Raw genomic sequence first — 23,935 nt, forward strand, 5'->3', positions numbered from 1 at the left:
CCAACCCAAACCCAAACCCAAACCCAAACCCAAACCCAAACCCAAACCCAAACCCAAACCCAAACCCAAACCCAAACCCAAACCCAAACCCAAACCCAAACCCAAAAACCCAAACCCAAACCCAAACCCAAACCTTAAACCCAAACCCAAACCCAAACCCAAACCCAAACCCAAACCCAAACCCAAACCCAAACCCAAACCCAAACCCAAACCCAAACCCAAACCCAAACCCAAACCCAAACCCAAACCCAAACCCAAACCCAAACCCAAACCCAAACCCAAACCCAAACCCAAACCCAAACCCAAACCCAAAACCCAAACCCAAACCCAAACCCAAACCCAAACCCAAACCCAAACCCAAACCCAAACCCAAACCCAAACCCAAACCCAAACCCAAACCCAAACCCAAACCCAAACCCAAACCCAAACCCAAACCCAAACCCAAACCCAAACCCAAACCCAAACCCAAACCCAAACCCAAACCCAAACCCAAACCCAAACCCAAACCCAAACCCAAACCCAAACCCAAACCCAAACCCAAACCCAAACCCAAACCCAAACCCAAACCCAAACCCAAACCCAAACCCAAACCCAAACCCAAACCCAAACCCAAACCCAAACCCAAACCCAAACCCAAACCCAAACCCAAACCCAAACCCAAACCCAAACCCAAACCCAAACCCAAACCCAAACCCAAACCCAAACCCAAACCCAAACCCAAACCCAAACCCAAACCCAAACCCAAACCCAAACCCAAACCCAAACCCAAACCCAAACCCAAACCCAAACCCAAACCCAAACCCAAACCCAAACCCAAACCCAAACCCAAACCCAAACCCAAACCCAAACCCAAACCCAAACCCAAACCCAAACCCAAACCCAAACCCAAACCCAAACCCAAACCCAAACCCAAACCCAAACCCAAACCCAAACCCAAACCCAAACCCAAACCCAAACCCAAACCCAAACCCAAACCCAAACCCAAACCCAAACCCAAACCCAAACCCAAACCCAAACCCAAACCCAAACCCAAACCCAAACCCAAACCCAAACCCAAACCCAAACCCAAACCCAAACCCAAACCCAAACCCAAACCCAAACCCAAACCCAAACCCAAACCCAAACCCAAACCCAAACCCAAACCCAAACCCAAACCCAAACCCAAACCCAAACCCAAACCCAAACCCAAACCCAAACCCAAACCCAAACCCAAACCCAAACCCAAACCCAAACCCAAACCCAAACCCAAACCCAAACCCAAACCCAAACCCAAACCCAAACCCAAACCCAAACCCAAACCCAAACCCAAACCCAAACCCAAACCCAAACCCAAACCCAAACCCAAACCCAAACCCAAACCCAAACCCAAACCCAAACCCAAACCCAAACCCAAACCCAAACCCAAACCCAAACCCAAACCCAAACCCAAACCCAAACCCAAACCCAAACCCAAACCCAAACCCAAACCCAAACCCAAACCCAAACCCAAACCCAAACCCAAACCCAAACCCAAACCCAAACCCAAACCCAAACCCAAACCCAAACCCAAACCCAAACCCAAACCCAAACCCAAACCCAAACCCAAACCCAAATGGTCAGATGTTGAGATTGATAAATCGAAGAAAAATTGGATCAATATCAATCAATCTGGTCACAAAACTGACTTTTTCTTCAATGATCGACCTCATCCAATCGATCCAGTGATCAGTGCAAATAGTTTTTGTCCTGTTCAAATTCTTAAGACCTATATGAACCTTGTTAAGGAATTTAAATATCCTGATTCACCTCTATTCTCTTTTCGAGATAATCAATTCCTTACAACCACACAAATTTCAGAATTAATACGAAATGTAATTAGATTAGTGGATAGCAAAACAAAAGTCTCCGGACATAGCTTACGTATAGGTGCTTCTACCGAAATTTCCTCGAATGGAATGTCTATTGAAGTCAACAAGATTATGGGTCGATGGGCGTCAGATAAGTCAGTACTTAGATATTCTCGCCGAATTGGTTTTGCAGAAATCAACTTCTCCACCAAACTCTTCAATACTCGGAACTAACCCATTTGTTCCTCTAAATTAATCAAACGATTCTTGTTGTTTACGTCTTCGAAACACACTCCAATCCAGTCAAAAGGATGTATTGCAATCGATCCTCTGTCATTTTTTGTTGCAGAATTCCACCCGAGCAAAATGTGATTGGAGCCTTTTATTTCTGACCTCTTAGTTTCTTTGTGCATCACACAATCAATTGCAAGATATCAAAGGAATTTGCTGAATGTTAATAACACATTACTTCTTCAATTTAATGTCCTTAATATCCTTATCACTCAACCAAACCACCGCTTGTTTTTTTAGAACTGTATACACTGTCCAATAAACAGCAAAAAATAAATAATAAACTACCATAAGCACCAAATGCATAATAGGTGCTAATTTGCTTTGATAATAATCCAGCAGTGCTCCGTACGGAAAGTTGTTGAGAATATAGTTTTCCCTTAATCCAATAATGAACAACAGATAACATGGACAAAACATGCCAACCAAGAAAATGTGCCAAAATTTGAGATAGAAATCTGAATTGAAAGTTTCAATCATGGATATGATCCATGTGAAAGCGTGAACAGAGAGATTGTTAAAAGTTCCAAACCTGGAAGTATCGCTAGAGGTTGGAGCGAGAACAAGCCAGAATCCTAAAGACACAACTGTGGCAGTGACAAGATTCAATTCTACCAGTATCCACAAAATATCACCATAAATATGCATGATTTGCAACATCCATTTGGGTAAGGCTCCCTGATCAAAATATGGAAATAATGAGTTGTTATTTCTGAAAGCTGCACCAATCACAATGCATAAATAAATGACATGTGAAAATGTCACAAAGATCATGAATACTATAAATACGTTAAAACTGTTATTGGTGAGAAATTGTGTATATTTGAGCCATGTTTCACCAATGCTGACTGATCTAGATCCCACATAGTAAGCGGTGCTCACACCCAATGCAATACAGCACAGTCTAAGAAATAAAATCCAAAAAGTCGACAACCAACATGCAATATTATACAATTTTTGTTTCTTTTCAATTTCATCATGTTTTCTATTAAGGTAACCTCCAATTCGGAATATTACAATATGAAACCAAGTTGATTGAAACAATGCAAAACTTCCATTTTCATTAATGAATGCAAGAGCATTACGTTCTCCCAACGGAAGACTCAGTATGAAATTTTTCCACGATGTCTTGGAGCATCCACATTGAGAATTATCCAAATTTGGTTGAGAAGAAGAATCATCACGATGATGTTCTCGTTGATGGTGTCTTCTATGTATACAAAAATAATATAAAATTGGAATGAGAATGGAGAGAGTAGTTGCAAAGACAAGGAACACAACATCGAGAGCAATGGTGACTCCCCGTCCAACATCCACTTGTTGTTGTGTCATGTTGGAAGTTTGTAAAACGGAATAAGGATTAAGTTTTTCAATAATTGAATGATGTAAAGTTTTTTGAATCATTTTGGTTTCTTCGGATGATTTCAGGACAGAATGTTTGGTGCAAGTGGGAGACCCAATGAAAATGTAAACAGTCGATTTTTTTTATCTCACTGAAAATAGTTGATGATGGATGAAAACCTCGTCTAGAGTGAGAAAGAGGTTGATTGACATACTGGGTGAGTGAGCGAGCAAAAATGTGAAAAATTCTCCTTGATGTTGTGTTGCGTTTGGAATGGCTTTCCAAACAACTCTTTTATTGGAATAGTTATTGGATAGTATCATTATTGTTGTGGAGGAGAGTCATGTGGAGAAAAATCTGAGGCAAATAACTCTTGAACATCTTCACTATTCAAGAATGGCTCAAAGAATGATTCATCTTTCAGAGTATCTTCCATGTTCATATTTCCAGAATTGAGTGATTCCAAAAAGCTTTCATTAATCAATTCCTGAAGTGGTTCATTACCGGTGGAACTTGACGTCACAGTGGCCAAGAAATCTTTGGTATTTCGTACACCTTCAAATTCAGAGAAATCCATTTCTGAATCAGATAACAAGTTGTTACTACCTCCAAAATCTCCACTTGTACAACTGATAGTTGTGATATTGTGACCTAGATCTGTAATGGATGGCTTTTGTTGTTGTGTAGAGGGCAGAGGGCAGAGATGGTTCATGGTGGTGGAAGTAGTAGAGTTTGTACGCATCTTCTCAAGGTCGTTCAACAAACCACTCACAAAATTGTTGGGAGGATAGAGTCCATCATCAGAAAAACTACTACACACCCTTTTCATGGCACTCATAATGTGTTTTCTTTGAATAATGTCTTCCATCTCGTTCATTAACGATTTATGGAAAAGGGACACTTTCTTATAGCGTTTAGCCAAAATATTGAGAGCTCTCAAATCCTTACTCAGTATTTCGTAGTAATCAATGGTTCCAAGTGTTGGTTCTCCTCCGGTAATGGATGGTATCATGCCAATTTCAGGATTTTGACGCTCTCCATTCTCAATGGCCTTGACAATATGTAAATGTACTTTTGCAGCGGCTACACAGTGAGCAACAATTGGAGGAGGAACGAACACGAAAAGTTCTAATTCGGTGGCTAGCGTAATTTTGAGTGCACATTCCTCAATTAATTCCTTTCCACGGTTGACAGCACTGAGAATACCAATCTTCACGCCATTAGAGACAAATGTCTGGCCCATGTCGTAAACCTAGTGGGTTGGAGAGTGAAATAATGGTGAGTGTAAAACCATGGTGGAATTTCAAGTCAAAGTCAATGTAATTAAGAAAAAATCATGACGATCATAACATCACCTAGAGTTGATTTGAATTAACTACATACCTTCAAGTTTTTGACCGTTCCAGATTTTGTAATGTGCAATCGAACGACTTTTAACAATGCTTCTACAACATTAATTACAGCCATGTAATTATTTACAGTCAAATCTTGTGATAATATTGTCTTCCATTCAGTAGGTAATGTAATTCCTAGAATCTTTTCATAGACACCTGGCCAGTCTTTTAAGAGATGCAAAACGCCCTGATCGTTTTTAGCACATATGTTAACAAAACTTCTAATTTTTTTTAAATTTCTCTGATAGGGCGTCATGTTTTGTTCTTCCTCTTCGGTAAGCTCATCAAAGTAAAAATTGAGTGAATTGAGATAGTATTTGGCTGTTTTCAGACGACCACAGCCTGCCTCATAAATACTCAAATAAGCAAATGCACAGGCCACATAAAAATTGGAATGTTCATCAAAGATTTTGGAAAGAGCGTCGCGTGCCTTCTTTCCAGTTTCTTCAGCCAAGTCTACAAGCCCTACTCTCTGTTCACAAACTGCCTTTATGCATAGAAAAAGGACGTAGACTTCCTTCTTGTTTGGCATGATTTCAGTTTCATTCAAGCTGTTAATAATCTCTTCCTCTTCGTCACGAGCAGAATTGGTGCTTGTCCTCATTGATAAGTAATTTTCAAATTCTTTCCTTTCAATAACAATCATATTTTCAGTAAATACGTTATAATAAAGGTCCAATACTTTTCTCTTATCTAAATGTTTTTCAGGTTGATTTCTCGTAGTGCCTTGAGCATACGGAGTTGATTCTGTTTGTACAATATTTGTCAAAAGCTTGTTGGTGCTTGAGTGCATTTGTTCACTACTGTTGAAAAGTCCGACTTGATAGGACAAGGATGATGTTGAATTTTGTTCTTGTTTGTTGCTATTGGTGTTGTTGCTATTGTCGTTTTTGTCTTGTTTTTCTAAATTCGTGACACTATTTGACTGTTGTTGCCCTTTTGGTTTTGCAATTCTTCCTTTCTTTCTTGGAATTTTATATTCACAGGTTACTCCTCGTGAAAGACATTTCGAGCAAGATGGGTACTAGATATGATATTGTTTCAAGTTGTCACATTTGGATTTAAATACAATAAACATATTGCATTCCATGAGTGAAAATAAATACATGATATATTATATACATGAACATGACATAGGAGTGAACAACACAGATCACAATGCTTACCTTCTTGTCGCAGCGTTTGTGCAAACGTCGGCACGGCACACAGGCAATAGGATGAAAGCCAGGAGTGGCATTATTTTCTTCATCAATATTGACATTTTCAGAATGATGAACATCACCATCTTCTTCTTCTGATGAGTGGTGATCTTGTTGTTGCTTTTTTCTTTTTGGAAGTAGATGACGAAGATGATTTCTTTTTCTTCTTCTCTGTTTGATTGATTGTAGAGTGTGAATTAGCAGTAGTAGAAGATGACTGATCAATACTATTGGGCGCAGTTCCATTTGTAGTCACTACTTTTGCAGAAGATGATGAAGATGATGGGGTAGAGACTGTAACAGAGGTGTGACTACTACTTGTTGGAGATGCAAGACTGGCTTGTTGCGTCGTATTACGTCCTGAAAAGCTTGATGATGTGGAGGATGTCTGAGGCTCTATCACACCAATATCCATACTACCACTATTACTGCTCGGAGCAAAACCAAATTGTTGGTCAAATTGTTCCAAATATTTAGACAAGGTATCGGCAATGGGTGTTGAAGTAGTGGGAAACGAGGAGAGAAAATTCCTTTGGGGAGATGAAGCAAGATATGAATTGGAAGAAAGTGGTGTAGTTGTGCTCGTCGCAGCAGTATTGTTGTTGGCATTGTTTGCATTGGAATTGTTGGATGTTCTTCCATTACTCTCATTCATTGATATGTGGAAATTGTTATTCATCATCATGTAATTGTAGGAATGATGAGGATTGGTATTATTATTATTGGAAGTAAAACTATTAAAATTGTGGTTTGAATAGATGGATTCAGTGCTGCTGGTGCTTGTTGCTGTTTGACTCAAATGATCTACCAAAGTTACACCACCACTCGAACCTTCATGATTCAATAGAGACTGAAAGGAAGGCTCCTGATTGAGAAGCTGCGTAAAGTATTGCTCGAGAAGTATTGCTTGTTGATGAAGTTGTTTGTCGGAGGTGCTGATGGAGGCTGATTCAGGCCGGGTATGTGTTTGTTCCATGTGGTGGTTAGAAAACGTTTGATGATGATTCATATCTTGTTGTTGTCCAGAATTGTTGCGTCGGAAAGAGTGGTTTTGGAGAAAGTGTTGCTGACTTCGTTGGAAAGCCGAAGTGGGAAACAAGTCATTGAAGCGTAATTGTTGGTTGGGATTGTTGTTGTTGCTGTTGTTTTGGTTGTTGCCGTGATGCGACGATGAGGAAGGTTGCTTTGGCATGTCGGGATGCTGTCTTCTTGGTGGTTATTTGTTTCAACGGACAGAGAGCAACCCACAAGAAGGAGAACGAGGAGATTTGGAGTGATTCTTTTTCAGGTTGGTTGCGCTTTTTTGGATTTGGAGTATCTTGTGCAATGAGAGAAGGTATTAACAACACGAACGAGATAACAACCCTAACAAGTAGATCTAAATGTGAAAATCCAATTCTGAAATTGGATCTTTTTCAAAGCACCTGGATGCATGCAGTGTATGCGATGGTGAATGAGGATTACAGCAACTGAAAAGAGGACCAACAGAACCAGAACAGAAGGTTGTTGTTGCCAACGATGAAGAGTTTTTTTCAGTTCAAAAAATTCAAAACAATTTCTTTTTATAATGAACAAAGTGCGTGCTCTCTATTTCTTGTGAATGCAATCAACTTCTAATGGAATGAGAGAGCAAGCAAGATTCCACAATTCCAGAAACACGAACGAATGAAGCGAGGAGAAAGATAGATGGTAACCGTCCAATATTTTGCCAAATCAAGCTTGAATTAGCGGAACAAGGATATCCTTGAGGAGAATTTGATTGAATATAAATAGGCACTGAAAGGCTGAGATGATGAAGCAAAAGAACAACACTAAACATTTGAACAAAATGGACAAATAGTTGGAATGGATTGTGTCCGTACCAGATGTGGGCTGCCTTCTTGAACAGAGAATCATTGTATTCATTTGAATAATACTAAATATGAGCTAGAGTTTCCGAATGCTCATCAAGTTCAGTGAGAAATGTGCGCAAACATGATTAGCATATGTACGCCAAAGTGAAGATTGTTTGTCATTTGATTGAAATTAGAAGACACGTATTTCAACCAATCATTTTGGAAGATGACTGTTTGAATCAAGGATTTTACATGAAAAACATCTACAATTCTGGTCAAATCAAACCCTATGTTGAACAGCTGTTTCTAACCTTGCTGACATTCCTCGCCTTAAAGATTGCAATGATCTCACCCACAGATGACATCGCACACTCCAAACCTTCCAAATCAACAAAAAAATGTTCCACTAGAAATCTTTAGGGATCTCATTGGCCTTGCTGACGGTTTCAACTGATTACCTTATCACCAAACACATCTTTAAAATCGACAAAATATATGAAGAATTTGAAAAGAGTGATGGAGAGGGTAAAACAATTTTCATCAAAGGAAAGGAACGAATGCCAGGGTTGTTGCAGGCTTTTGAATCGAAATTCGGGGATCATTTGATTTTCCAAGATCACTACACCACAATCATTGAATTACCTCCAAATATCAAAGCAAATACTGGAACGGAATTGTCTGTTAGTCGAAACAACAAAACCGATGGCATTCATGACAACGATTCCACAATGACAACAGTGGATGTTTCACATTTCGCTCGTTCCTTCTTCACCTCCAATTTGTTTTATTTGGAAAGTCGATTATTAAAGATGAGAGAGCCATCCTATGGAAATACTGAACCCGAAGAAATCAATCAATTGAAATTTCAAATAGGTGACAATGTCTCCATGTTCAAAGTCATTGAACAAACAGAGAATGAAATATTGATGCGGACGCCTATTGGAACTGTGGAATGGTTCAAAATTTCGAAACCTCAACAACAGGGCAAGACTGATGATGGCTCTTCTGTAAACAAAATTCAAATAAGTTTTGGCAGTGGAGTTTTGGCGAATGAACCGTTAGCAAAAAGTCCATTATTTCGAGTTTCAATGCCTTTCACGGTTTATTTTCGAAATATTTGGTCATTCAAACAAAGACCAAACTTGAAAAGATGATCAAAGACATGGATCGAAAGAATCAAAATTGATGACTGGCGAGAGGGTTAGGGAAACACAAACATTTAACACCCTCAATTTACATTAATTTTTTAATTTATTTTTTCATTCCCATAATTTCTTGTTGTCTCTCGAAACGTCCCAAATCCTGAGGTTGGCACTGTATTGGATTTGTGTCTGAAATGATGACAAATTTCAACAACCCAAGCCTTCTGAAGAAAATGTGAAGAGCTCTTCTAATATCATGCACTACCCTCTGAATCGGCGAAACGTCATCACGCTGTTTGTGTCTTTGAGTGTCACAAATTAAGAAACATGAACAAAATGGTTTTAAAGAATTTTTTCTTTTTTTAAATTGGTGATGTTGCTGCTTTAACACAACGGTCGAATTACCGAGTTCACTCAAAAAAATGTTTCGTTGTGAAATTGAATCGTGACTTTGATTATTAAAAAGAATTGCAAAAAACAACAACACACCACCAAAGAACAACATACCACCATGACGGAATTATTGAATAGTTACGATTCCGATTTAGAGAAACTACTCTCTCAAATTGCCTCCCATATCAAGTCAGTGCCATCGGAAGGTTCTTCCAAAGTAGAGAAGGATATCCATACCGCTAAAACTCTCATCAAACAAATGAATATCGAAATTCAAAGTATCACCAATGCAAAACAAAAAGGAGAATTCAAAACAAAAGTGAATTATTACAAGAAACAAGTTGAAAAATTCGAACAAGAATTGAAGAAATCAAGTTTATTACAATCCACTTCAACATCTTGTGGCGAAAATGATCATTTTGGATTTTCTTCGTCATCATCATTGAACGAGGATGAATACAAACAACGAATGCTTCACTCGACACAAGTTTTGACCCATTCCAGCAAAACATTGGAGATGGCAAATCAAGTGTTGAACGAAACAGAACAAATAGCCCAAGATTCTGCAGCGATGCTTCGAAAACACTCAGAGCAAATGAAACACATTCAAGACAAATTATATGATGTAGAGTCAGAAGTGAAGGAAGGAAGAAAAACTGTGAATCGAATGTCAAGACCTGCAATTGTAAATTTATTCATGAAATAAGAGGACTTGGGAATGGATGTCACTCAAGGGAGGTATATCTTCTGATGAAATGAGGTCAGACATTGGTTTCAACATTGCTTAAGAACATTTTCACAAACTGTTGGTAACGAATTAAATGAAGGAGAATGCATCATTGTGAATATCACATTCATATCCTTAAAGCAACAACTTCTCAAGAGTTGAGGTAATGTCATCAAAGCTTGGTCTTTCGCTTGGAGAGTTGTTCCAACACTTTTGCATCAAATCCAACAATTCCTCAAATAAAGGAAGTTCTTGTTCATTGTCACAATACTTGTCGTGAATGAGTGGAATTTTAGGTCTTCTGTTTTGATTGGCCACTGCCATTAAAATCATTTCATTGCCATCAACGGAGTCGTCTTCGTCCACATAGGCAACTTTGGAAAATAATAATTCATACATGAGAATTCCTGGGTTGATTCAACATGTTCGAGTATTAAGGTAATTAAACCCAATCATGTACCACATGGCCAAAGGTGAAAAATGGAGCTCCAAAATACCTACCGAACGAATACACGTCACACTTTTCAGAACATTCTCCATTCCTCAAAATTTCAGGACTAATCGCCCGTAATGTCCCCAAAGGAGAATCCAACACCAATAAATCTGTCGTTTTAAATTGAGCAAGACCAAAATCTGTCAATTTCACGTGACTTGGCTTTCCATTCTGTCCAACATTCATTAAAATATTTTCCAACTTTAAATCCAAATGCAAAATAGGAGGTTTCATGTCATGTAAATAAAACATTCCCTTCGAAATGCACAAAAAAATTTCAATTTTTTCTTTCACACTCAGGCGCTTCTTATTTTCAATGATAAATTCCCACAAACTGCAATCCATCTTTTCCATAATAATATAAAGTTTTGAATTATCAGAATCATACGTATAGGCATGATGTGGAATGCAATAACTATTCGAAATGTTCATAATGAGATCGAGATGATTAGCGAGTGTTTTTGTCATGTATGGATGCGAAATTACTTTGATGGCCACTTGCGACTTTTTCCACCGTCCAGAGTAAACTCTTCCTTCTCCCCCTTTTCCAACAAAATTTCCCAATTCAATGCAATCGAGTGAAGTACACCGAAGTCGAGAGGATAAATTATCTAATGGTTGAAACTCTTGTGGTTGATCGGTAGCAAATGATTCTTCTCCACGAAAACTTTTTGTAATATTTTGAAACATTTGTTGCTTGGTGAGGGTTGTGTAAATGGAGGGCATGACAGGTTGTTGTTCCTGTTGTTGATGGAATTGTTCTGTAGCTGAATCTACTTTTTCAATTTCCACAAATCTTGTGTGACATTCAAAAATTACAAAATGTTGCAAAGGATGGAATAGAATAGAAAGTACAAACCCATCTTCATTGTCTTTCATGGTATAATCTTGGTTTTTCTTCCCAGGTTTATAACTTGAGTGATTATATTTCATGGGTTGTAATGTTTTCTTCATTCTTTTCCACAAGTTTTAGAGAAATTTAATAACATTCCATAAATTTTGTGAAATGTGCATGCAGTCGTCAAACTTACAACTCTAAAAAAGAAGGTGACATGGACTTGAGATACTCGAAAGTTTCTCCAGTTTTTTTTTCCATACTTGCACACATCAATGGCTCTCTTTCCCTCTTCCTAACATGTTCCAATAATTAATTGAATATCATTTAAAAATTAAGAATTTTCAAAGAAAGTGATGAGAAATTCACACAAGGTTGAATTGTCAACTACTCACATTTACAAGCTGATCGTTAGCTCCATTTTCGATTAAAATTTTCACAATTTCCAAATTATCAATCCAACATGCCCAATGCAATGCAGTCTTTTTTGATCCAAAGTTTCAAAACAAGAATTATGTTTCAATGCTAAACTTTTTTTTCATTATTGATTGAAAACTCACGTATTTTGCCCACTAGTACATCCATGAAGAATTCAAATCATCGTTTCAAATGAAACCACTTTAATAAAGTAAACACGTACATCCACATGATCGATCATGGAAATAATTTGATCACGGAAATCCGTGAATAACATTCGAACAATTTTGGTGGCTCCACTCCGAACTGCAACCATTAATAACGTCTTTTTCGAACGTATGTAATTGTGAGCAGTTTAAATTGTCATTGACACAACCGTTGTGTAAATAGCAGTTCTTACCCTTGACTGAACCATGTCGATCATCATTCATCATTGTTTTTAATATTAAAATATTTGATAATGCCTTACATTTTCAAATTCATATTTAAATAACTGATTTCCTTCGTTGGACATGAGCAAATTCCGACAAGCTTCAACGTTGTCTTCGTCGCACGCTTGTTTAAACTGTGTGGCTGCTTGTTGACCCATTTTTTCTTTATAATTGGTTGATCAACATTTCGAAACAAATCATCAAGTGATGATACCTTTACTTGGCAGATGATTTATTCCCTTCTTTTGAACTCTTTTTCGTTGTTTTTGGTTTTGGTGGTGGAGGGTCATGAATATCTGTGTTCGAAAGACATGTCTTCAAAAAATCGTCGTATCGAATGAGCTTGGTCTCAGGATCAGTGAATAATTGAATAATTTCTTGAACTTCCTCTGGTGTCATTAAATCGGTTTCTCCCAAGTTCAAAAGAATGTTTTTCAATTCCTCAGGTTCAATGGTTCCTTGGAAATTTGAACTATCAAATGTTTCGAATGCTTCTAGAATCGTAAAATGATCGTCTTGATTTGGAATTGGAGAATGTTGCATGATTTTTAAAAATTCATCCACAGTCAATTGTCCCCTTTGTGTCACTTCTTCCGCGTTGGGAAGAACACTCAAATAAATAGGTAAATCTTTCTCTTTGGGATTTTTCATGAGAGCCCTCATTAAAATAATGAGCTCCGATAAAAGTACATGATTTTTCAAAATAGTAATTTGAGGTTGCTGAGGTGGAGTTTCTGGTTGTGGAGTGGAAGCTGCTTTCTTGGAATCTTTGGCACTGGTTTTTTTAGGATCTGGTTTTTTGGCATCTTTTCCATCTTTCTTTGTTTTTCCGTCATCCGCTTCTGCTGCTGGAGTTTTTCCTGGTTTGATGGATTTTTTTGCTTCATACAATTTAAAAGCTTCCGTATATCGTTTGATCAATTCGGGGCTTAATTCCTCTCCTTTTCCTTGTGTAAAACCCATCGACGATTGTTTCCCACCCATCACGTTGGAAGCGCTTGTACTAGGTCTTGAATTCGCATTAGATGAGGGAGGAATCCGCGACGATGCTGTTGTTGATTCTAACTGAGAGGGATCCAGTATTGCTGATGCATCGAGACCATTCATTGATGAGTTTTGAATGGCACTCACGTTGTTTAGATCATCCATTCCTTCTGTACCACCACTACCATTTCCCGAGAGGGTTTGATGACTCGGAGTGGGTGTTCGAGGTTCTTCTGCAGCCGATAACATGAATTTTTTTGTGCTTTAAAAATTGTAATTTTTCGGGCGGGCTTTGCATTTACTAAATTGTTTCCTTCGCCGCGTTTTCAAAAATCAATACAAAACAAAAATGCTCATTTAGGAAATTTAAATAGATCGTATTTTGGATTAGATTGACTGATAGATAGTTCGAAAATAGTCGTTGGAGGAAGCCGGTCGATTGAAGGATTTAATTAAATTTCCTAATTGAAGAGATCGAGACACAAAGTGGATTGTCTTGAAAATCAAAAGTGTTCAAATGAGAAAGTTGGTCTCCACCTCATGGACGTTCTCCAACACTTGGGCACAATTGGTTTCTGTTCAAGATCTCACCAATTTTAAAGTAACACCATGTGCAGAAAAATTCAAATATTTTGGGTTTCCATTCAATTCAGATCATTCCATGGAAGTTGTAACTTTAAAAAGTTCATTCAAATGAAATTGTCAAAATATTAAAATTACAATGAAAATAATGTGCAGCAGCAGAGAAAAGACCCATTTCAACACATGATTGACCAAGTAGCCCAATTTTGAAATTCCACCTTAATTGGGAAGTCCAAATTGTTTGTAAAAGATAAAACAATTAAATCGAGATGAAAACTTAATTTGATGCTCAATATTAGGTTGACAACAAACTGTAATGGTCTACAATTCTATTTCCAGCTCTCACAAAACATTCCACATCGCAACCGTCATACCATAAGTAGTATTCAAATTTGGAATTAAAACTATTTGAAAATAAATCCACTAAAAGTGTTTCGGCACCAATTACAATATCCCTCATATGGTTGAAACGACCAGGCAGATCCTTTCTTCGATTTTTCTTTTTTTTCATTAAAGAACTCGTCCAGCTTGGGCAAGAAATCATGCATTGATTTTTCAAGGTCAAAAAATTGCTTCCACGCACAACAGTTGGTTAATCCTAACGGAAAGAAGAGCAGTTTGAATTCATTGTCACTTATTGAATCTTGTTCATTTCGATCAAAGGTCATTCACTATCATACATCAACCACACAACTAGTATTCAACAGCTTTCTTGTTCCCTCCTTGTATACCCTTACAATCAAAGACCAAGTACAACAAATTTCACTTCAGCATTGTTATCGGAACAAAGAGATAGTTCGGATGGATCCCATACAATCTGGTTTCAACTTTCTTGTGGACTCTTCGAGTGTGCAACAACAAGACTCGAGTCCACCTTCAAGTTTTTCCAACTCGGTCTCAACCTCTCATCCTCATCACTCGACGAGTTCCACGACGTATGGTGTGTATGGTGCTCCCTCCATGCCAGGTAACACTTCCCATTCCCACACGAGTGGAAGTGGTGGCAGCAACAGTGCAAAGTTCAACTTTGTGGACATGACCAAAGACGTTGAATTCAAAACTCGCAATAAGGGAGACAAATCACTGAAGGTGAACAAACAATTTCGATACAATAAGAGATTTCAAAACAACTTCTTCATTTTCAAAGCAGGACAGAATTCACAACAGCATCAGCAACAACAACTTTCACAGCAACAGTCGTTTGGAGGTACAGGAGATTTCGATTCGAGTCATTACTTCTCCTCTCCTCCAACAAATGCTTCAATGCCTCATCATGTTGGAATACCTCCTTCTTTCGGTACGAACCATCCGACTGTTGGTCTTCCTTCAGATTGGAATTCTGCATCCTCCCCAACGAGACTGAATGGTCGTTTTGTGAAGAGACAAGCACATTCGGCCTCAGCCACTCCCACCCTCATGATCAACAACAACCATTCGAATTTCAACGACTCGAATGGGGTTGGTGCAGGATTGAGCTCTAACGTTCCAACCTCTTCGAATGCCATTGGAAGTGGTCTTGGCCACTCTACATCGTTGTTGTTGGCACAACAACCTCCTCAATCATCACAACAACCTCAACTTACCTTTTCTTCAACCTTAAACACCAACTTGGCTCAATCGGGAAATTTTTTGATTGGAAACGGACAAGTACAAGGTTCAAATCCCGGCTCGGCAACTTCTACAGGTTTTATCTTTCTCGACGATGAAATGTTGGTGGTAAATCATCATTTCCAACAACAAATGCAACATGCTTCAAACCCTCCTGTACATTCTCTCCCTCAGCAACAACAAGACCTCACCTCAATGAGTTCTCAATTTATCTTGTCGAAGGAAGGGATTTCCAATTTGGCGGCTGCACTCTCGTCTCAGAATGCAGCAAACACGGAGATGGTTCCTCCTTTAAGTATATACCCTAATGGTCAATTTATTGTGACCAACTCTAATGGTCAACCTCAATTAATTACATTGACTAATGCTGAAAGTAGTAACAACCCGAGTCTCTCACAACAACAACCTCAAAAACTACTCTCCGCGAGCACCTCGAGTGGTAACCTTGCTCAAAGTTGCTCTCAAACTTCGACAACCACGACACAACATCGTTTGACTCATTCCCAAAGTTTTCCTCAGGAATTATTTTCGAGTGCTTTGGCAACTTTCCAAAAACAACAACAACTCGAACAACATGCTGTGAGCAAGGACAATAATGAAATTCACTTGTATGTCACAAACATGAGCACTTCCAATGCCACCGAAGGCACCACAAACAGTTCAGCAAATCTTTCCCTTCAACACTCCAACGGAGAAATGGAAGAAGATCAATGGCTCTCAGGGGGTGCAGTAATTGACTCGTCTGATCCAACCACAACGAATTCACTCAGTGGAAAGAGAAAACGAAAGTTGAAAACCTCTCCAAATACATTATTTGGATTTGGAACATCTTCCTCATCGAGTGGTGTCAGTAGTAACGACAGCAGTACGTTGAATTCTCAAAGTTCGAGTATTGAGAATTCTCACAATAATTCACCCAACACACTGGTGGTTGGATCGAACAGTCACATGAATGACGATCATGAAGAGATTGATGACGAAGAGGAGGATCACATTGAAAAACAGAATCCAAAAATGATTACTCTTGAAAGAAGTGCTTCGATCCAACAAGTTGAATTCCAAAGTGCAGGCAGTGAACAGTTGCATCATCATCATCACAAAGATGTAAGACTCACCCAAAGATTGGATATTGTCACTCAACCGCAGCCCCAGCAGCACGACAACGATCACCACCATTTGGTCACTTCTTTGATTGATCCTCGATTTGTTCCAATGTCATCACTCAATGATGACATTTTCAATCCTCATGCCCTTCTTCAGGAACAATACCCTCAATCAGGAAGCACCTCACAATCACTGACTAACGAGTCGAATGAGATCATGATTCATGATGTTGTGACTGGAAAGCCAGTCATAAATTCATCACAGTCTCATCCCAAGTTGTCCACATCCAGTTCGCCACACTTTGGAAAGAATGCTTCGACACAATTTCAATCAAGTCTAGGAACGAATCGAGATGGAAATGAGAATGGAATGATTCATGTACCTTCTGTAATGACTCCTCCGACAGGTCCCATTGAGGACGAGTTGGATTCTTTTCTCAATGCCATTCATCATTCTTCGAGTCAATTTTGATGCAAAAAAAGGTGAAATATTCGATGAGCGCTGTGAAAATTTTTTTACCCTTGCTAAAGTGACATTCATAAACTCAAAATTGTGATATTTCATTGATGATTCAATAATGAAAAAGCTTATTGATCATTAAAAACATTCCTTGTTGAAATTGTATGACCTTTCAATTTCAACAGTTTTTCAAGTGTGTCAAAAAACAGTGAAACTCTAAAAACTAAATGAAAAACGTGAACAAAACCTTATAAAAACTCATCAAAAGGGATTTTCTGAAGGACACAACCGAAGAACCGATTGAAATGAGATTTGGAAGTTAAGAAGAAATTTAAGATGAAGTGAGAGCTACTATTCAAATGATATTTTCTCTTACAAGAGGACACGCTTCTTAGCCTCTCCATGGTTATCAATTGGTTTCTTTTCCCTTCTCACTTCTCTCAACATGGTGATAAAGGCTTCTTCGACGTTGGATGGTTGCTTGGGTTTCCATAAATGGTATTCCATATTTTTTGGCACAACGTTGACCATTCGTCAAAGAAATGACTCGCTTCGATTCCAATTCACACTTGTTTCCAACTAGGACCATTGGAAATTTATCACAATCCTTCAATCGTAAACATTGTTTATAGAATTCATTAATTTCTTCAGATGACTGTTGATCAATTACAGAATAGGTCAATATGAACCCATCTGCTGTTGCCATGTATTCCTCTATCAATCGTTTGCGATTGGATTAAACCTGCAGCCATTCAGCCAGGATGGTGTTCCAAAGTTGTTGACAGGTGGAGCATGCACAGCCGTTCATGATCATAATTGAGACAGTTGGGGTCTGTGTTAAAAAATAATTATGCAACGGAATGAGTTAAAGAAGAAGTTGCAAAAATCAACAAGATCGAGAGTGGAATATCCATTTAATATCCATTTGGTCAAATAAAGCTGAAATATAAATCTTTGTCATCTTGATTTTGATGAAAGTTGACTCAGCTAGATTTTGCTCGCTGAAGGTTTCCCCAAAGTTCTGGAAGTCTGTAGGAACTGACTTCCGTAAGTTGAACACAAGGCAACAAACTTTTGATTTTTTCAGCAGAAAATTGGAGACAACTGTTTGGATATCCCTTGATAATGGAATTATTGGTATTGGATGACTGAATAAATGATTTCTGTCGATTCATCGATCTCTATTCAAGTTGCCACAAATGGTTTTACAAACTCGACAGAACGAATCTTTAGAATTGGTTCATTTCATAGAGATGCCTCTTGATGAATTAAAAGATGAATATTTAAAAATTTTTTGGGGACTACGAATAAAAAAATTGTTTGGGGACTGCGGGGAATCGGACCCCGGACCTCCTGCACCCTAAGCAGGTATCATACCACTAGACTACAGTCCCAACCATGCTTCTTATAGGAGATGAAGAAACAGAAAATTAAATAGAAGGTCAGCAATTGGGACCTTAACACTAGAGATGACCAATCCCTTTGGGAATTGGCTTGAAGAAAAGGCACGAAAGCCATTAGATCATTCGCTTCACTTGTTACAATCTTTACAACATCATCTATGTGACGCAATCACCTTTAGAGAAAATCCATCAGTTGAGAAAACTAACGATCCACCAGTTGAGAAAGATGAGAATTCATTATCAACATTGAATCAACCAACTCCATCAAAACAAGAAAAAGAATACAATCCAAAGAACAAACCTCGCAAAACAAGAAGGACCACACAAGCTAAAAAACAATCATCCACCGACAAAGCCAAGCCAAAAAGAAAAACAAAGCAAAAGAACAAACTTCACGATCATACTAATCATGGACAAAAAGGCAAGATACTATATTTGTATTATGATGATCAGTGCTATCAACAATTCGATAAGAAACGTGTAATGAATGTAAGAACAAGAAAGAAGCATCTCACCTTATATTGGATCCAAGACTGCTCTCCGCCCTTCAACATTATTAATTGTTGTGACTTAGAACTTTGAAGACAATGCTGGTAATCGATACATATCATTATTGACATATCATATCCATCAACTCTATATATACCTATTCATGACCTTTTTACAATAATTGACAACTCAACCTTACACACCAACGAAAACCATATGCATTAATAGACAAAAAACTGTTTTACTTTTGCCTTCTGCTTGAATCATGGACTCAACTTATCCCATGTTAACAGTTGCTCAACACAAGCATGTAATCTGTTAATATTTGATATATCCTGTTAAAAACATTCGACATTCAGAAGTAGTATCTATACGAAAACGAAGTCCAATGTAGTTTTATGACAAATATTGAAGGCCAATAAACAATATTTATTTTGTACTTGAATAGATCGGATTTTGGGATTGGATTGGATTTGTTTCGAAGACGTAAACAACAAGAATCGTTTGGTTAAATTAAAGGAACAAATGGGTTTGTGGTCTCTCCAAACATCCGACCTTGATAAAGGTCCGGTGTTTGTGGAATTTTCTGCATATTTTGTCAATTAACTTTATTCAGCATTTTTCGTATCTCAACCAAACTCTTTTAATGTTTACAATCAAAACATTCATGCCCTTCACTTCGTTCTGAACATATCAGACTCACAAACTGGTCATCAGGAATCACTTCAGCAGTTTGTGAACGTATAACATTCGGAATTGTGTATAGAATTCTTTCACACATTCATAATCTCGACACAGGTTTGATGAGGATCTCTATCTCATCCAAAAAAAAGCCCAACTTTACAATCAGCTGTTCCAGATAAATGCTTGGATTATTTTGGTCCATCAAGAGTCTTTTCCAAATGTTGAGAGAGAATACATTCTATTAACACGACCAATGTCGTAGAAAGAGACCATGAGACAATCCTTGGACTGCATCAAGAATCGTGATTGAGACATCGATTGGAATTTGTGTACATACAACCTTGTCACACAATAAAATAGGAGGACCAAATATTTCCACACCGTGTGCACAAGAATTGAAGGGTAGAATTGAATCTCAGCTGGAAACTGTTTTTCCACAGTCAAGTCTGTTCATTAGCGGTTGAAGGGTTGCAACCTCAATCATAACATCACAAGAATGAACCACTAAATTATCATCACCCTCGAATCCAAATGTCAGGAAAGAAATTTCTATCACTTCCAATGAAATGAAAGAATTGGACAGCCAAGGTCCTTTGAAGAGGACGATGACGACGACGACGATGAATTATTAGTAGTCGTCGACTTTGGGTTCAACAACATGATTCGAAAGAGTCTTCAAATGTCCAAAACTTGGTAACAGTATTGTGAACTCTTAACACTCAAAATTGATCAATTACCCAAATGAATAGTTGAAATTCAAGTTTATATATTTCACCACCATCATCGTTACCACCACCACCACTCACTCTTACTCATACTCACACTCATTCCAATTCATTCTTTTGCAAATCCACTCCACAATAATACTTGCAATAATCATAGAGAATTTTCGCTAAATAATTATTAGCAAAAGAAGGCATGGCATAACCCTTCTCTTTTGCTTCTCGAATGGCCTTTAAAATTCCATGATAATTATCGAGACACAACTTCTTGGCAGAGAGTGGATTGGTAAAGATAATCTTCTTATTTAGGAAACCTCCCAAGTTCGATGTTCGAGCTTCGACATAGCGTGTTCGATTCTTATCGACCATCATGGAAATTCGACTTCCAACAAAGGGACACTTGATCAAGTCTTTGATTTCCTCCGTCTTGACAAAATCACTCGATTTGAACAGAAAGGCATTTTCGACCATCTTGTCACCTAAAAATTGAGATTTGCTCGAAAAGACAAATTGAACACCTCGCAATGAAAACATTGGACCAAAATCGAATTTAGCAGTCATTAAGGCACCTGGATACTTTTGAGTGCTACTCGAAGCGTTGATGGGCGTGTAGTAGTGCCACTCCACGTTTTTGAAACAGTATTCGAGATGAGAGTCGTAGTGAGTGGATTTGACCACTTGTCCCAACGGGTGATCAAGGTAGCCAATGATTTTGGAATTTCTCAATTCCAAATTTCCGACCGAGTGATCTTCGTCGGAATTCCATTGAATGACATTTGGCATGTTTGAATAGGTCACATACCAATCATTGGTATGTTCATGACACATCCAATTGGTAAAGGTCCAATCAGAATCAATCACATGTTTGATATTCAAATCTTCATCCTTAAACTTGAACTCTCGAAAGGCCTTTTCATTCTTTTCCTTCTTTTTTTTATAAATCTCTAACACATATTTTGGAATGCAATGATTCTTAATTCCTCTTTCAAACCACTTCTTCATCTTTTTTCTCTGTTTGTATTCAAAGAGAGAAAACCAATCTCCAAGTTCAATCAAGAACATGTGACACAATAATTTGATTTCATCCAACAAACCCGCTGTTTGAGATGAACAATCATTTGAATGATGTGGAATTGAACTTCTTGGAGAAGGATTCGATGAAATATTAGAACTATTCGAAACTGCCACATCGTCACTGTTCAACAAGACCAATCGAGGTTGTTCACACTTGATCATTTGTTCTTCTAAAAAGTCTTTTAAATATTCATGTTTGAAGAGTTGTTGCTTTTTGAGTAAGGATGGTAAATATTTCAAATAGAACCATTGATAAGAATTTCCATGTTTTTGTAAGGCTTCATTTCTTAACTTTTCAAATTCCACAATTTCGAATGGAAGTTTCAAATGAACCAAAGCTCGACAGAACACATCCAGTCGAATGTAGACATCTTCGACTGTTTTGAACACTTTGGAAGGAACTTTTTCAAGAACGGGATCATAGAACAATTCCACGAACATCATTTTGATTTCCATTTCACTTGCCAATTTGGCAGTGTCTTCGACAAAGGTCAAAAATCGATTTTTCATATAGTCAATCCATTGAAGTTGCATTTCTTCGCTCAGTTGAGAAGTGGATTTGAGTGGTTCGTCTTGACATTTGCCATTCGTATTATTTGGATTGGGCATGAACGAAGAGTTGGAAGAACCAAATAAAGAACTCGATGAAGAATTCAAACTGGTCGATCCAGTCCTCATTGCTTGTTGATCATTCAAAGCTCCAGAAGCGCTCGCACTCGAAGTTCTTTCAGAATTTGTTGCTGTTGATGGAGGAAACAAAATTCCAGAAGAAGAATCATACACAAGCGCTTGTGTGGAATTTTCTGAACATTCACTCAAACATTCACAATAACCATTCATTGATTGTTGACTCCAATGATAAAAATCTTGAGAGTAACATTCTCGATCTTGAATCGTCATGGAATAATGAGAGCCAGGAGAAGTGACATTTAAAAAGTTGTTGTTATTGACTTGTCCTCCATTTGAAGAAGAAGATGAACTGCCGGTCGATTGAGGTGAACCTGAACCAAAGGGGTTGTTATTGTTATTGAAGGAAGCGTGTTTTCCACTACTGGAACCAACACTCGAGGGATGAAAATAGAGCAAGGTGTTGGCTGTGGAAGAATTTCCAGCCAAAATATGAATTTTTGGATTTAACAAAATGTTCACAGACAAACACACGACAGATATGGCGGTTTGATTGGATGAAGATTGTTTTCTGGGAGAATCTTTTTTAGAGGAAGAGGAGTGTTTATGGTTGTTACTATTGGAAGAAGAAAAAGGAGAGGTATTCTTTTTCATTATAAAAGTTCAAGAGTCGACAAGAAGAGAATGAACGATAAGCGGGGGAGAGAAAAGTGATAATTAAACAAGTGAGAATGATGACTCTGAAACTCTATGAATTTAGAAGAAACGAGGTTGTAAAGAGAATTGAATGCAACAACTAGTGAGAGATCTCTCTGATAATAATAATGATACAATTGAATTCAGGAACAACAATGAGAGAAGAATAGAGAAGATCAGTTGATCTTTTGATGATCTTATCAGACAAACGTTTGTTGTGATTTTTTTAGATGGTTGTTATTGTTTAGGTGTCTTCAAGAACAAGTTGGTTCTGAAATTGTCATGTTTCTGTAAAAGTGCACATGAAAAAGTCACTTGTCGCGAAATTCCTTTCATTCCATGGGTCTCTACATGAGTGGCAGTAGTATCATTATAGTCTTTGCACAGTGTCTCAATGATTATTGTAGTTGGAACTTTTTTGGAGCTGTCATGGAATGCACCAAGGTTGGTTTGTTTTTGGAATCCCTTGTTTCATAAATGTCAAGATGCAAGATATGGTCATTCATAATAAAAGTTTTTCATGCACGTTGATTTGAAAAATCTCTCGGCACCGTTCAGTGATGAGAAGAATATTTGTGATCTTACAGTCAGCCATCAAAGTTTTCAGCAAACAAAGCTATTCGAGACGTTTAATGAACTCCGTACCATAAATCAAACAAAGAATCCTCAAATGCGTCACACATTGATTTCATCATAAGAACTCTGTCACATTCCTTCAATATCAATCCACTATTTCAAGAAGAACATCTCGAGTAATATATTCTCAGAAAGTTGCATGATTCAAATGGTCTCATGTGGACATCCTCATGCACTTGTCATTTTGAATCCAGCTCATGATCAATCAGTAAAGTATCAATTTTCACACAACACCGATACTGGTGAGTATTGAAGCTTGCCACCATCACCACCGTGGTGAGATCAGAAGGTGTGTCTGGATCGAATCTCATTTGATCTCTACTGTTGTTAATCGAGATCAAATGAGATTTGATCTGAATGAAAGGTTCAGAAGATTGTTTATCATCATATTGATCACTAATTGAAAATCGGTGTTGTGTGAAAATTGATACTTTACTGATTCCGATCATCATCAATTTTTAGCAATCAAGAATATTTGATCATCATCAAATAATCCATTATTGATGATGACTCCGAGATCATGTCGACTCACACACTTTTCA

The 23,935-nt window shown here is 37.9% G+C and overlaps 10 protein-coding genes across 10 annotated transcripts; 5 read left to right on the forward strand and 5 right to left on the reverse strand.

Annotated features, from left to right (window-relative positions):
- FDP41_003978 (uncharacterized protein) lies at positions 1-2,060 on the forward strand (the record flags this gene model as incomplete). The annotated part of the gene is made up of 1 exon (XM_044707341.1): positions 1-2,060. A coding segment is annotated over one exon (2,060 nt), but the record flags the coding sequence as incomplete, so codon positions are not given.
- Positions 2,061-2,291: 231 nt separating this feature from the next.
- On the reverse strand, positions 2,292-3,521 carry FDP41_003979 (uncharacterized protein; the record flags this gene model as incomplete). The annotated part of the gene is made up of 1 exon (XM_044707342.1): positions 2,292-3,521. One exon carries the CDS (start codon positions 3,519-3,521, stop codon positions 2,292-2,294), a length of 1,230 nt encoding a protein of 409 aa, XP_044561397.1.
- A 260-nt stretch (positions 3,522-3,781) lies between these two features.
- FDP41_003980 (uncharacterized protein) lies at positions 3,782-7,244 on the reverse strand (the record flags this gene model as incomplete). Its single annotated transcript, XM_044707344.1, has 4 exons — positions 3,782-4,711; positions 4,843-5,877; positions 6,020-6,223; positions 6,312-7,244. 4 exons carry the CDS (start codon positions 7,242-7,244, stop codon positions 3,782-3,784), a joined length of 3,102 nt encoding a protein of 1,033 aa, XP_044561398.1.
- Positions 7,245-8,444: 1,200 nt separating this feature from the next.
- On the forward strand, positions 8,445-9,041 carry FDP41_003981 (uncharacterized protein; the record flags this gene model as incomplete). Its single annotated transcript, XM_044707345.1, has 1 exon — positions 8,445-9,041. One exon carries the CDS (start codon positions 8,445-8,447, stop codon positions 9,039-9,041), a length of 597 nt encoding a protein of 198 aa, XP_044561399.1.
- A 499-nt stretch (positions 9,042-9,540) lies between these two features.
- FDP41_003982 (uncharacterized protein) lies at positions 9,541-10,128 on the forward strand (the record flags this gene model as incomplete). Its single annotated transcript, XM_044707346.1, has 1 exon — positions 9,541-10,128. The coding sequence occupies one exon, from the start codon at positions 9,541-9,543 to the stop codon at positions 10,126-10,128; it is 588 nt and encodes a 195-aa protein (XP_044561400.1).
- A 156-nt stretch (positions 10,129-10,284) lies between these two features.
- On the reverse strand, positions 10,285-12,483 carry FDP41_003983 (uncharacterized protein; the record flags this gene model as incomplete). The annotated part of the gene is made up of 3 exons (XM_044707347.1): positions 10,285-10,556; positions 10,651-11,438; positions 11,502-11,521. 3 exons carry the CDS (start codon positions 11,519-11,521, stop codon positions 10,285-10,287), a joined length of 1,080 nt encoding a protein of 359 aa, XP_044561401.1.
- Positions 12,484-12,541: 58 nt separating this feature from the next.
- Positions 12,542-13,558, reverse strand: FDP41_003984 (uncharacterized protein; the record flags this gene model as incomplete). The annotated part of the gene is made up of 1 exon (XM_044707348.1): positions 12,542-13,558. The coding sequence occupies one exon, from the start codon at positions 13,556-13,558 to the stop codon at positions 12,542-12,544; it is 1,017 nt and encodes a 338-aa protein (XP_044561402.1).
- Positions 13,559-14,692: 1,134 nt separating this feature from the next.
- FDP41_003985 (uncharacterized protein) lies at positions 14,693-17,074 on the forward strand (the record flags this gene model as incomplete). The annotated part of the gene is made up of 1 exon (XM_044707349.1): positions 14,693-17,074. The coding sequence occupies one exon, from the start codon at positions 14,693-14,695 to the stop codon at positions 17,072-17,074; it is 2,382 nt and encodes a 793-aa protein (XP_044561403.1).
- Positions 17,075-18,531: 1,457 nt separating this feature from the next.
- FDP41_003986 (uncharacterized protein) lies at positions 18,532-19,047 on the forward strand (the record flags this gene model as incomplete). Its single annotated transcript, XM_044707350.1, has 1 exon — positions 18,532-19,047. The coding sequence occupies one exon, from the start codon at positions 18,532-18,534 to the stop codon at positions 19,045-19,047; it is 516 nt and encodes a 171-aa protein (XP_044561404.1).
- A 1,415-nt stretch (positions 19,048-20,462) lies between these two features.
- Positions 20,463-22,715, reverse strand: FDP41_003987 (uncharacterized protein; the record flags this gene model as incomplete). Its single annotated transcript, XM_044707351.1, has 1 exon — positions 20,463-22,715. The coding sequence occupies one exon, from the start codon at positions 22,713-22,715 to the stop codon at positions 20,463-20,465; it is 2,253 nt and encodes a 750-aa protein (XP_044561405.1).
- Positions 22,716-23,935: the final 1,220 nt, after the last annotated feature.

This window comes from Naegleria fowleri, assembly GCF_008403515.1.
Source record: "Naegleria fowleri strain ATCC 30894 chromosome Unknown tig36, whole genome shotgun sequence".
In the NCBI taxonomy this organism is placed as follows: Eukaryota; Heterolobosea; class Eutetramitea; order Acrasida; family Naegleriidae; genus Naegleria; species Naegleria fowleri.